At 44.5% G+C, this 12602-nt stretch overlaps 1 protein-coding gene across 1 annotated transcript; it reads right to left on the bottom strand.

The window, feature by feature from the left end:
• Positions 1–308: 308 nt before the first annotated feature.
• Positions 309–2244, bottom strand: LOC115318259 (the record flags this gene model as incomplete). Its single annotated transcript, XM_042289743.1, has 1 exon — positions 309–2244. A coding segment is annotated over one exon (1743 nt), but the record flags the coding sequence as incomplete, so codon positions are not given.
• Between the last annotated feature and the right edge of the window lie 10358 nt (positions 2245–12602).

Below are 12602 nucleotides of genomic sequence, written 5' to 3'. Positions count from 1 at the left end.
GTTTCCGCAGCGTTGAAACTCGGAAGAAGGTCGCCGAAGGTTCCATTCTTAACAGCCCCTCCGGGGCCAGGGAAACCTCGAAGGCCGGTGGTACTATCGCTGGCCTGAAGAGGTGGGCTTGGAGTAGGCCTTGAGAAGATGCTGCAAGCACTAAGCAAACTCCCACACCTCTCACAACGGAGGCATCAGCGGAAACGTCCCCCACAACACCACGCCACACCGCAGTCAAACGCTCGGAATCCGCCAGAGACCCGCCAGACTGGATTACGGATTACCAAAATTTGCCAAAACAATGCAATTTAAAACCTTAGGACAACTTCGGGTATCGAGACCCGCTGTCGCCAAAGCAACTCATTTTTCCAAAGAGGTCACTATGAACAAAATACAAAAGACAAAACTTCGCAATTTGTGAGGTCATTTTGGGCAAAGCGCCCCCACTTTGATCCTCATTCCCGTGGATGACGAAAAACTCTGAGATCATCCCTACTCTTTTTGGTGATATCAGAAAAATCTGCTCAACCCATCGGCATTGCTGTTAAATTTGCCTTTCCTCTTTCTTACGCTGAAGTCATAGTGATCGATTGTCACGTGATTTCTAGACGTGAAAATGCGGTCCTTATAGCGCCGATAAAACAATCCGCCTTTTTCATGCCCCGTCACATTGGTCCTAGCAATCTCCTGAGCTGTACCGCGAAACCCTGACACACTAGGGTCGCTCTTCTGCTCGACTGTCAAAGACACTCTGTCTACTCGTAACAGAGGACCAAAGTTATGTGACGCCGGAGCTACGAGAGATCTTTTAATGATCCCGTCTTCCTCCGCCTTTTTCGCCGGCGCGTTGGGACGGCGTACGCTCTCTAGTGCTACGAGGTCGGGCTGTTCTACAACCCGGACCCCCTCATTCCGTTTCTCTGTCTCCAACTCTGGGAGTGCTTGCTCCCCGTCAGCTGCCTTTCGCTCTGGATCACTCGTTAACAAAGGGGCGAGCTGACGCGATTTGGACCTCGTACACGACTGAACTAGTCCTCCTCCCAGTTGTTGACCCCTTTCGCGCAGCAGGAAATCTGACCGGTTAGAAAACAAATAGGGATACTCCAACGGGACTGTTTGCGAGACAGCCGCCTCTGTCACTAGCTCTCCGAACGGGCCAGTTATCCTTACTCTCGCCATAGGCAGACAGACACTGTGCTTCTCGAGCAGCTGCTTGATCCAAACTACCTTTCCAGTAAAGTCGGATGTAGTTACATACGACGGATGAACAACGTCCATCGTCGCTGCACTGTCACGAAGTACCCTGCACGGCTTTCCGTTTACCTGGAGCTCGTGAAGATAGGGACGAAGAAGCTCCAGGTCCCTGTCACTACCGCTCACGTACGAGAACACAACCCGCGGTTTGTTACACCTGGCCGCTGTGTGTCCCGGCTCCTGACAGTTGTAGCACAGGAACGGCTTCCTTGCCTCGAACTGCCCTTTTTGGCTTTTCCGTGCCTCGTCTCCGTTCGAGGGATCTCCGCTCGAGGGATCTCCGCTCTTTTCTGGGACCTTTTGTCCTGTTTCTGGCTTCTCGGGCCTTTTTTCTCGCGAGCCGTTTCCCTGTTGGAAGGGCTTGCGCTGATCGCTCCGGCCGGGTTCGCTGTCATCTCCGCTCAGCTTTCTACGCGTTGCGTACTCTTCGGCTAGCTCAGCGGCCCTTTCGACAGAGTCGACTCCTACCCTATCCTGCACCCAGAGCTTGACTGACTGCGGAATGCTACGAAAGAACTGTTCGAGGCACACACACTCGACTACCTTGTCGCGGCTTTCGTACACTTCCTCGCTCTTCAACCATTCTATCAAGTTGGTTTTAAGCGCGTACGCGAATTCCGAGTAGCCCTCGCTGCTCTTTTTGGATGCGTTTCTAAACCTTTGACGGAACGCCTCGGCAGAAAGGCGATACCGCTTCAAAAGGCTCGACTTCACCTTGTCGTAGTCGTCCGCGTCTATAGTACTAAGGCGCGCGACAACCTCTGCAGCCTCACAGGGCAACAAAGTCAAAAGCCGTTGCGGCCACGTTTCTGGGGCGAAGCTCAACTTCTCACATGTCCTCTCAAAGTTAACTAAGAATAGGCCCACGTCTTCCCCAACTTTAAACGGCTGCAGGAGCTTCTTCATTTGATACGACTCGGCCTCACTTGCTCGTACAGGAGCCCCAACTCTACTGTTCTGCGAGTTTAATCGCTGTTGTTCAATTTCGAGCTCTAGCCTTTTTAGCGCTCGTTCCTCTCTTGCTGCAGCCTGCTCCTGTTCTCGTTCCTCTTTCGCTGCAGCCTGCGCTCGTTCCTCTCTTGCTGCAGCCTGCGCTCGTTCCTCTCTTGCTGCAGCCTGCGCTCGTTCCTCTCTTGCTGCAGCCTCACTTTTAGCGTTCTGAAGTAATTCCCACGCAATTTTAATATCCTCTGCTTCCGCGCTCACTGAAATTGCTTTACTGATCTCAGATTTCTTCATCTTTTGCTCCACCTCCACACCCAATTCTTCACATAAACAGAGTAAATCTGTTCTCAGTAACCTCATTAGATCCATGATCGCTGCTCTTTAGCTTTGGCTTTGCTATAAAACTTGTCGCGAGGTTGTACACAAACCTAGCGCACGAGTCAAACACTAAGGATTCCCAGCAGTTCAAAATTAATTACCCATAATCTGAAGCCTGGCGAATCTCAAAGCAAAGTCCAAACGCTCACCCACAGATGTAGCACGATGTCGCATGGTCCGATCCCAACTGCTGCCAACCAGTTGTTCGAGGCGGGGTTTAGGCCGCACGTCCGGAAGCTTCCTGGCTCGAGACGACGTCCATTCCCCGAAGTGAAGAACCCAGGGGTTCAGTGGAGGTGGGAGACTTGGTAACGTAATGAACGGTTTAATTACATGGTAGCGATACAGTCGACAAATCCAAGAGAGAACAACGGAGCAGCCTCGCGCTCCGCCTTATATAGGGTCCGTTTCTCCCTCACTCCTTGCCAGGGCAGCCCGTGCGATGCAGCAACCCGCCGTCAAGTGCGACGCAGCAAAGTCCGCCGTCCAGTGCGACGTAGCCAAAGTTCTCCGCAGTTAGGCCATGCCTCTCTCCCTTTCCCGAGCGCACCAACCACCACGCACACACACACGTCCCGCTAACGTCACGGGCGCGTTGAGACTTGTTGCCGCAGGCCCCGTCACGCAGGCGACGGTCCCGGACTCGTCGGGACTCGTTTCGCGCAGGCCCCGACAAGCGGGCGACGGTCCCGGACTCGTCTTGACTCGTTTCCGCAGCGTTGAAACTCGGAAGAAGGTCGCCGAAGGTTCCATTCTTAACAACCTTCTGCTACCCGATTTTATAACGTGTCAGAAATGTACCTTATCAATATTTTGCTACATCGGCGCGTATATTTTTAATAAAGTAAAAAAAAAAAAAAAAACAACTGCTCGAAATTGAAGCTCGACTGGAGAGGAAGAAGAATCGTAAAGGAGGAGAGAGTTACCGGAAGTTACGTAACATTACCCGACCACGTTTTTTTTATTTTTTTTTATTATTATTAGTTTTTCTGGCCTTGCAAATCAGACGAAGAAGGTGCACTTCGTACGCCGCACAAAAAACGCAGAGCAAAGCACTTCGGGCTTGACGTTTGCGCGATTTTCAAGCTCTTACCAATCCGAGTTCGTAAAAGGAGCGAAATGTCTTCAGCCAGGCGAAAGGGGCGACGACTCGGCGAGGTCTCCGTGCGAATCAGCTTTGTGGTCGGACGTGTCGTGCGGAATAAATCCGAATTGTCTTAATCAGTAAACGATTTCTCTCTCGAAGGAAGACAGAAGTCGCCGGTACCGCGAACAATAGTTCTGAAGTGAGATCTCACGTCCGTCGTCAACCGCCATCGCTTAGTTCAGCCGCCCAGCCCGCGACTCCCGCGATACGACAACCACGTTAAGAACTACGCAAAAAATGCGGAGCGCTTCGGTTTTCTGTGCCACTTCTTTTATTTTTCAATCAACATATTTGCAGCTTTTTTAGAAGCCACACACACAAAAAAAAGGTATATCTTTCTTTCTATGTTTAATATTGAGTGTGTGCGTTCGGTGACTCACGACTTCGACTCTATGGCGCGTGTGTCTAAACCATAGAGAACGGCACGTGACCACGGAGAAGAGAGTGAGTGCGACTCAAACCGGCCGGTTCTCGATCGGCGGTTTTCGGGCGGAAAGAACACGAATTTTAAGCCGCAAACTGTGTTCTGATCAAACTGATCCTATAAAACGAAACTATGTAGTGTTTATTTCGCAACAGATTAGGTTTAATAATTAAACATTGGTTTATACATGATTAAAAAAACGCAACAGTTACCCGTCCCGACATTGCTGGCGGAAAAGGAAAAGAGCAAAGACCAAACCAAGCATGTGTTCAGATACATAAGGTTTATTTCAAACAAATAAGCTCTCAAGTTTTTTTTGTGTGTTTGTTTTTGTAGTGTTTAGTGTTATTAATGTTTACACATCAATGTATGTATTAATGTTTACACATATTAATGTTTACACAACGTGCCTAACAAAAAAGTATATTTCTGGTGCAGGCGGCGTGGTAGCGGCAAAGTAGGTCGTGACTCCAGTCTGCTGAAAAAAGAAAAAAAAAACGATTCAATTAAAGGTAATGGTTGGAACTGAAACTCAAGCCCATCACTTCAACAGTCAGCCTATAGCTTGAGTGAACGTCAATCAATCAATAAAAAACGAAGTCTATAATTAGTCGTATATATCACATTGTACAGCGCCCACCAAACATCCGTAACACACGAGCAGTCTCTTATCTCGAGGGAGCGCTATCCTGGCGGCATCCTAAGAACCGCTGTGTGACCTAGCGCTCAATGGAGGAGCCCATACAGGGGAGGCCTCTCGTTAAACCGTGGACGAAGCAGGAATTTAGCCGGCCGGGCAGTTTATACTTATCGCCGACTCTTCGCGTGAAGATGCATAGGTGACTTTCAAGACCGACACTGATTGGACGTTCCAATCAGTAGGCATTTGATGTTTTCAACAAATGAGGCCAAAAATCTAGATCCCATCGTAAGCACAATCACAGTAGTATCGTTGAAAGCTTGGGCGAGTTGGTTCTGCATTGTGCAATTAAAAATAGCACGAAAACGGACGAAGGACCTTCGTACGTCTTCGCGCCGTTTTAAGTTTTACAAACTTACTGTGTTAATTGTCCCCGGTCTAGAAAAGATTTCTGTCTTGAGCGAGCGGCCTCCCGCGTTCGGACTGTTGCACTGGGCGCTATGTCATGAATCATGTTCCGGATAAATTTGATGAGCACTGTACCTATATAAAGCCTTACATAAGCTTATCCAGTTTGATCGTAGGGTCGCAATAAAACTTCTTCAGATTTAAACACTTAAGAAAACAAAGAAAAACGGCGACATATTGTATCACAAATTTGTCTAAAGTGAAAATAAAAGAAATAACTACGCGCATGTCATTTACCTTTTCAAGTAGCCCTTTCTTTTTATGGTTTAGATAGCTAAACGGTTGAACATTACTATTTTTAGATTGCGAACGTCAACAATGAGACTACTTTGCAGTTGAAAAAAATCAGTGAATATTCCTGCATCCGACGTTTTCCACGTGGAGAGGACGTCATCCGCTTTAAAACGCTTTTCATAGTGTCCAAGTTTGTGGGCCAATATTATGCGGCTCCCCTTTAAAATTCCTCATGACACAGAACACCCATCACGAGTAGCATGAAAGGTCCTTCATAATGCTTGAGAATGGCTGCTGAAATCTGTCATATCCTTCCGACAAAAAATAAACAAAAACTTCATACACGGCAAAACCAAAAGCTGCAAAAGAGATTAAAAAAAAGAAAGAAATCCGTGGACCGCGTGTTTGCTTTAACTATGGCGACTGAAAGGCGTCTTCGTCTGGTATGTTAAGAGTTCTATACCGCAGCCCATGCATCAAAAGTGGTCCCAAAATGGCACGAAATGACGTCACGTCACGTCAACCGCCAGGATATTGCGATCCCGGCGGTTGATCGCAGAAGTTCCGGAAAAAAAAAAATACGAGCGAACGCTAGCGTCGCATCGTCCCAACACCTGGCTGCTGAAGCATTTGTGGACCGCCAAGCTGGAGATAGACCAGCAGCAGAACAGGCGTCTGCAACAGCCACGTCCGCTGTTGGGTCACCAACAAAATCGCGACAGGCAACAGCAAGACCCTTTCATGACGTCATCAGGCGGAAATCCATACCAGATATGAGAACGCAGTAAACAGACCAGTCGGGAACTCGGTTTAGGCACCATAGTTTCTACTCCGCCACAACCTGATATAAATATTAACGCCACGCAGTGCACACGGAGCAGTCAATGCCAAAAACTTTATCACATCAGGATGCATTTTTTTTAATGACTCACCGCCAGCAGGCTTGACCGCGTCCTTCAGAGCTTGACAGTGGGTCCAACGGCATACAGCGGATGGGTCTGGTACACCGGCACCGATGCGGCCGAGATAACCGAGTACCGGGAGATCCCGCCTGAGACCTGCTGAGCGCCCAGGGAGGCTGGGAACCGACCAGCAGTGGCGTATTCCGCACCAGCCGACTTGGAAGGTGCTGAGAAAGCAGGGTAGCTGCCGCCGAAGGCTGCACCAACCGGCTTCGCTTGAGAGAAGGCCGGATTGCTGGAAGAGTAAGCTGAACCAACTGGCTTCACTTGTGAATGGATAGGCTGGCTGAAAGAATGGGCTGAACCGATAGGTGTCTGTTGGGGGTAGACAGGCTGGCCAACAGAGTATGCTGAACCAAATGGATTTGCTTGAGATTGGACAGGATAGCTCGTCGCGTAGGCTGCTCCGGAGGACTTCGGTACAGAATAGGCTGGGAACGACGATGACTGGACAACTTCGGCAGCCAGCTGCGGAGCTCTCAAGCCTGGCTTTGCCTGAGAGTAGACGGGATTGCCCGCAGTATAGGCTGCTCCAGAGGACTTAGGTAGAGAATAGGCTGGGAACGTGGATGACTGGCCGACTGCGGCAACTGCCTGCGAAGCACCGAAGCCTGGCCTTGCTTGAGATAAGACAGGATAGCTCGATGCATAGGTCGCTCCAGACGACTTGGGTACAGAGTAGGCGGGAAAAATAGAAGACTGACCAAAGGCGGCCACCGCTTGCGAAGCTCCGAAGCCTTGCTGACCGACGGAGTGACCTCCAGAAACGATGCCGGTCTCACCAGTGAAGGCGGGATACGGGGCAACTGCGGGAGACGGTTGCTTGGCGAAACCCGAAAAAGACGGTACCGATGACGCTTGTAGGACAGGTCCAGAAGCCACGGACCCCACACCAAATCCAAAAGGAGCCTGTCGCCCGGAGAATCCGGTAGGTGCGGACCGCTTGGTGAACCCTGTAGGCAATCCAGTACCGAAAGACTGGCCGTAGGAGAAGCCGTCGTACGTTCCGCCTCCGGCTCCTGTTGTAGAAGGCCAGGCGGAACCTGATGGCCAATCCGAGGGCCAAGCCGACGACGCGGGCCAGTCCGAAGTCGCCGGCCAAGCCGATGCCTCCGGCCAAGCCGAAGTCTCCGGCCAGGCCGATGTCTCCGGCCAGGCCGCCGGCCAGACTGCCTTGGGGTGGTCTTTCAGTATCACCACTTGCCGCGGGGAAAAGTCAGTAGGATGCTTTTTGAACAGCGTGAACGCCGCCAAGGCGGCCGCGGCCGGTACGGCGACTACCTTCGTGGCGACCGCCTTCTTGGCGAGCAGCGGCAGTGCGGCTACGCCCACGAGCTTCGCCCCCGTCTTCGCGCCCAGGATCTTGGCGCCGACCGAGGCTACGGCCAGCGGCGCGAACTTGGGAAAGGGAATGATCAAGGAATTGCTCGTGGCTTCGATGCCCGCCACCGCAAGACCCACCAAGAGCAGTACTGTGTGGAGTCCGGCCATTCTAAGAAAGAAAAGAAAATGCGGGGAGGCACCGTCATCACTTGAGTAAAATAAAGTAAGTTTTCCAGTTCTACAGGTTTTCCCGCTCATTTTAATCCAAACGACGGTCAATTTAATCCGAGTGCCATCCAATTTAATTCAAGCTCCATCCAATTTAATCCCAGAGCTACTCAATTTGGTCCCGGCGACAGTGAATTTAATCCGCAATATATGCAGGTAACTATAGATCAATTGTTTATAGAATTAGATTTTGTTTGGGACCACTGGTATTTTGATCACTACTTCGATTCCTTGGAGTTAATAGTCGCATAACTGACGTAGCTTAATTGACATGTTGATCACTATTTTGGTAATTACGACTTTAATTTAGCTGAACTAAAGTTTTGTCTACTCTTTCTTTTTAGTTCGGCTTATTATGTATTCAATTAAGACATTAAAGTGCAAAAGCAGTTGGTGGTTGTTTTTTTTTTATTACTTGGCGCTATTATTGGAACTACTGACTTTATTTAAAGCTTAATGGAGGTGTGCCTTGCAGTTCTAATTACTTCGACCCATTAATAACACGAACTTGAAGATAAAAGTTCCTCAAACATTTCGGATTACTCCCACGATTACTTCGAGGAATTATTGACAAAAATATAACTTGGTAGAAGTCCATTTTACCTTCTGTTTACTTTTTGGTTATACAGGTATCATTGACACAAATAACGTTATACAAGCAAAATTTTCATTACTCAGTCGCTTACTTTGAAATACAATTGACAAATGCGACTACATAAACGTTCACTTAAGATTCGGATTACTCCTTTGATTACCCCGTGTTATTTGTCACCCAAATTACTTAACTCAATTAACTTAGTGGTCACTTTTTAGCTTCCCCCAATATATTAATAATAATAATAATAATAATAATGTTTGTTTTTCCGTCAAACAAATGATGGAGGGAGACCGAGAAAAAAAGCTGCATCGTGCAGCTTTTTTCCTAGGTCTCCCGCATCACAGAACTGAGTTTATATCAGCATTACTGACAGCTTGATAACTTTGAGTAACTATTGACCAATTTGACTTTATATTGGCCTAATCGACACAATCGTTAGTCTCAATGTTACTTTGAGCTTTTTACGAACGAGCAATTTATTATCAGCTCAGTTTTTATTTTGATCACTCTTTTGATTACCTTGACTTACTATTGACCCAACAGAGTTTGATTTGGCCTAATTCACATGATTACTCTTAGTGTTGACATTATTTTGAGCAAATTATAGACTCACCGATTTATAATCACCACGAGTCACATTATAATTACTCTTTTGATTACTTCGAGTTACTATTGACCCAATAGACATTAATTTGCCCTAAGTGACATCTTTAACTACTTTGAGCTAATATTCAACCAAGTGATTTGTTATAAGCTTAATTGATGTGATGATTAATAGTTTGATCACTTCGAGTTACGAATTACTATTTACTCATTAGACCTTATGTCAGCTAATTGACATTGTGGTGCCTCTGTGATTACTTCGAGTGAATGTGCGGGTAGTTGATCTGTTATTAGCTCAATTCACAATATTATTACTCTTTTGACTACACCGAGTTACTTTTTACCCGCAGATTTTAATACTCCCTAATTGACATTATGATGACCATCTTATTTACTTTGAGCTAAAATTCAACTAATTGATTTATTATGAGCCCAACAGACATGATGATTACTCTCTTGATTATTTCGAGCTACTTTTGACCAAATGAAAGTTAATTCGGCCTACATGGCATTTTGTTGCACTTTTTATTACTTTGAAATAATATTCAACCAATTGACTTATAATGAGCAAAATGGACATAATGATTACTCTTTTGAATACTTTGAGTTACTATTGACCCAGTGGACATTAATTTGGCATAACTGACATTTTATGACTCTCCTGATTACTTAGAGTCATTATATTACCAATCAAGCTATTATTAGTTAGGTTCACAATATTATTATACTTTCGATTAGTTGGGGTTATTTTTGACCCACTAAACTATAATTCGGCCGAATTCACATTTCAATGACTCTTTTGATGACTTAAACCTAATAGTAAATCATATTGCATCAATTGGCTGAATGTTAGCTCGAAGTAATAAAAAAATGAATAGTGTCAATAAGGCCAACCCTAACTCGAAGCGATAAAAAGTAATAAGAATGTGGTTTGAGCTCATAATAGATCAATTGGTGGTATAATAGCTCGAAGTTATCTAGAGACTCACTAAAATGTCTTAAAGTCTTTTGGGTCAATAGTAACTCAAAGTAATAAAAAAAGTAATCATAATGTCAACTAGCCTCATAATAAATCAATTGGTTGAATATTAGAACAAAGTAATCAAAAGAGTCAACACAATATAAGATAGGCCGCATTAAACTCAATCGGGTCAAAACTCAGTTTTGCGAAAATGTTTTAGGAATTTTTCCTTCAAAACTACCGTCCACCTCTGTGTTGTCAATTCGCCTTTTCCTGACCACTCCGTAGCATTTTTACGCTTTTTAATAATATTGAAATTGCGAAGAACGGGTATGTGCACGCCCCATTTATGGCACCCGCGTTAGCGTCAATTTGGCCATATTTTTTCGCTTTATAACTTCAAAGCCACACAAATATTGCATTATGTTTTTACACACTCCGCAAGTACATATTATAAACGTTAATTTCTGAGAGTTGGCAGAATATAAAAGATGGCCTTTTTAGAATGATTTTCAAAATAATGCATATTTAGTTAAATGCCCATGTGTGAGCAATTCTTGTAAATTTACCCCGTTACCCAGGACAACCATATTTCATGCAAAGATGAACTATATAAAGGGCAACACACTGGCAAAGTTTGAAGACATTAGCCTTTATAGATACGGAGAAAAAAAATCTTTAATCCAGATCGTTATTGCGCAATGTGCGATTTTTTCTCGAAATTGCGACCCCAGAAGTCGGTGATTAATACTTTTTGTCAATCCTTCCTATGCCTACTTTGTGAGTAAATATTTCTACACACGTAGCCAGAACAGTGTTTTTGGGGAAGCTGCCCGAAACGCCAACATCGCGCGATACGCAAAACGCGCACGTGACTGAGAAGGGGCTCACAAGTTTATTTCGCAGACAACTTTTTTTTTCCAAAACAAGGATTGGTTCTATTTTTCTGGGCATCGGGCCAGCGAAATATATTTTTTTCATAAAAATTAAAAATGGTCACCGGACATGGTTGTTTGTTCTTATCTGAAAACGCCCAATAGATGAAATAATTGCATAATAACTTCAAGTAATAACAGAGGCACCACAATGTCAATTAGCTGACATAAAGTCTATTGAATAAATAGTAACTCGAAGTAATCAAACCACTAATCATTCCATCAATTAAGGTTATAACCAGTCAATTGGTTGAATATTACCTCAAAGTGATCAAGATGTCAATTAGGGTGAATAACAGTCCCTTGGGTCAATAGTAACTCGAAGTAATCAAACGAGTAATTATAATGTGAATCGCGGTCATAATATATCGGTTAGTCTATAATTTGCTCAAAATAATCTCAAGAGTAATCGCGATGTCAATTAAGTCGAATCGAACTCCATTGGGTCATTAGTAAGTCGAATTAACCAAAAGAGTGATCAAAATGGGAGCTAAACTGAGAATAAACCCCTCGGTGGTGTAAAAGCTCAAAGTAAACATTTGAATTAGGATCATGTCGGTTAGACCAATACAAAGTCAAAAAAGTAACAGTTACTCAACGTCACCAAGATGTCGATAATGCTGACATTAACTCAGTTATGCGACTAATATATTGGGAAAAGATAAAAAGTAACCACTAAGGTAATTGAGTTAAATTAAAGTCAATTGGGTGTCTAGTAACACAAAGTAATCAAAGAAGTAATTTAAATTTTAACCAAGCTTATATAAGGTCGCCTTTGTCAATATTAATTCAAAGTCATTGAAGCAACGAAATGTTTGCTTCTATAAAGTTGTTTGTCTCAATAATAGTTATATAACCAAAAAGTAATCAGAATATCAAATGAGCTTCTACGAAGGTATATTTTCGTCAATAATCCCTCAAAGCAATCGAGAGAATATAAAAAAAAAAATGTTTGTTGAAGTTTTATTATGTAAATTTTGTTATTTATAGGTCGAAATAATTCGAACTGGAAGCTATATTAAGTCAGCAGTGTCATTAATAGCGAGAAGTAATAAAAAGAGTAATCACAAATTGGAATTGTACTTATATCATCTGAACTATCAATAATAAGTCGAATTAACGAAAAAGAGTAAAAAAACGTCAACTCAGCTAAAGTCGAGTGGGCCACTAATAACTCGAGGTTACCAGAAGAGTAATCCACATGTCAATTGTACGACTAGTAACTCCGAGTGATGGAAATAGCGATCAATATATCAACGGTTCCTAACAAAATCTAATTGTATAAATAATTACTCGAATTTATCGAAAGTGTAAGCGAAACCCATGCCACTAAAGACAAAAGGTGCGTGTATATATTGTCGATTAAATTGACCAACCCCGTGATTAAATCTGGTAGCGCTGGGATTAAATTGAATGTCACTTAGATTAAAGTGACTAAAGTAAAGTAATTAAAGATTAAAATGAGCGGGAAAACCTGTAAAACAACCCAAATTGAAACGCCCGCATTTGCC

The sequence above is a fragment of the Ixodes scapularis genome, unplaced genomic scaffold (assembly GCF_016920785.2).
Source record: "Ixodes scapularis isolate PalLabHiFi unplaced genomic scaffold, ASM1692078v2 PGA_scaffold13__105_contigs__length_92229423, whole genome shotgun sequence".
Classification (NCBI taxonomy): domain Eukaryota; kingdom Metazoa; phylum Arthropoda; class Arachnida; order Ixodida; family Ixodidae; genus Ixodes; species Ixodes scapularis.
Note: the sequence above shows the minus strand (reverse complement) of the source record. Positions and strands in the feature narration are given on the sequence as shown.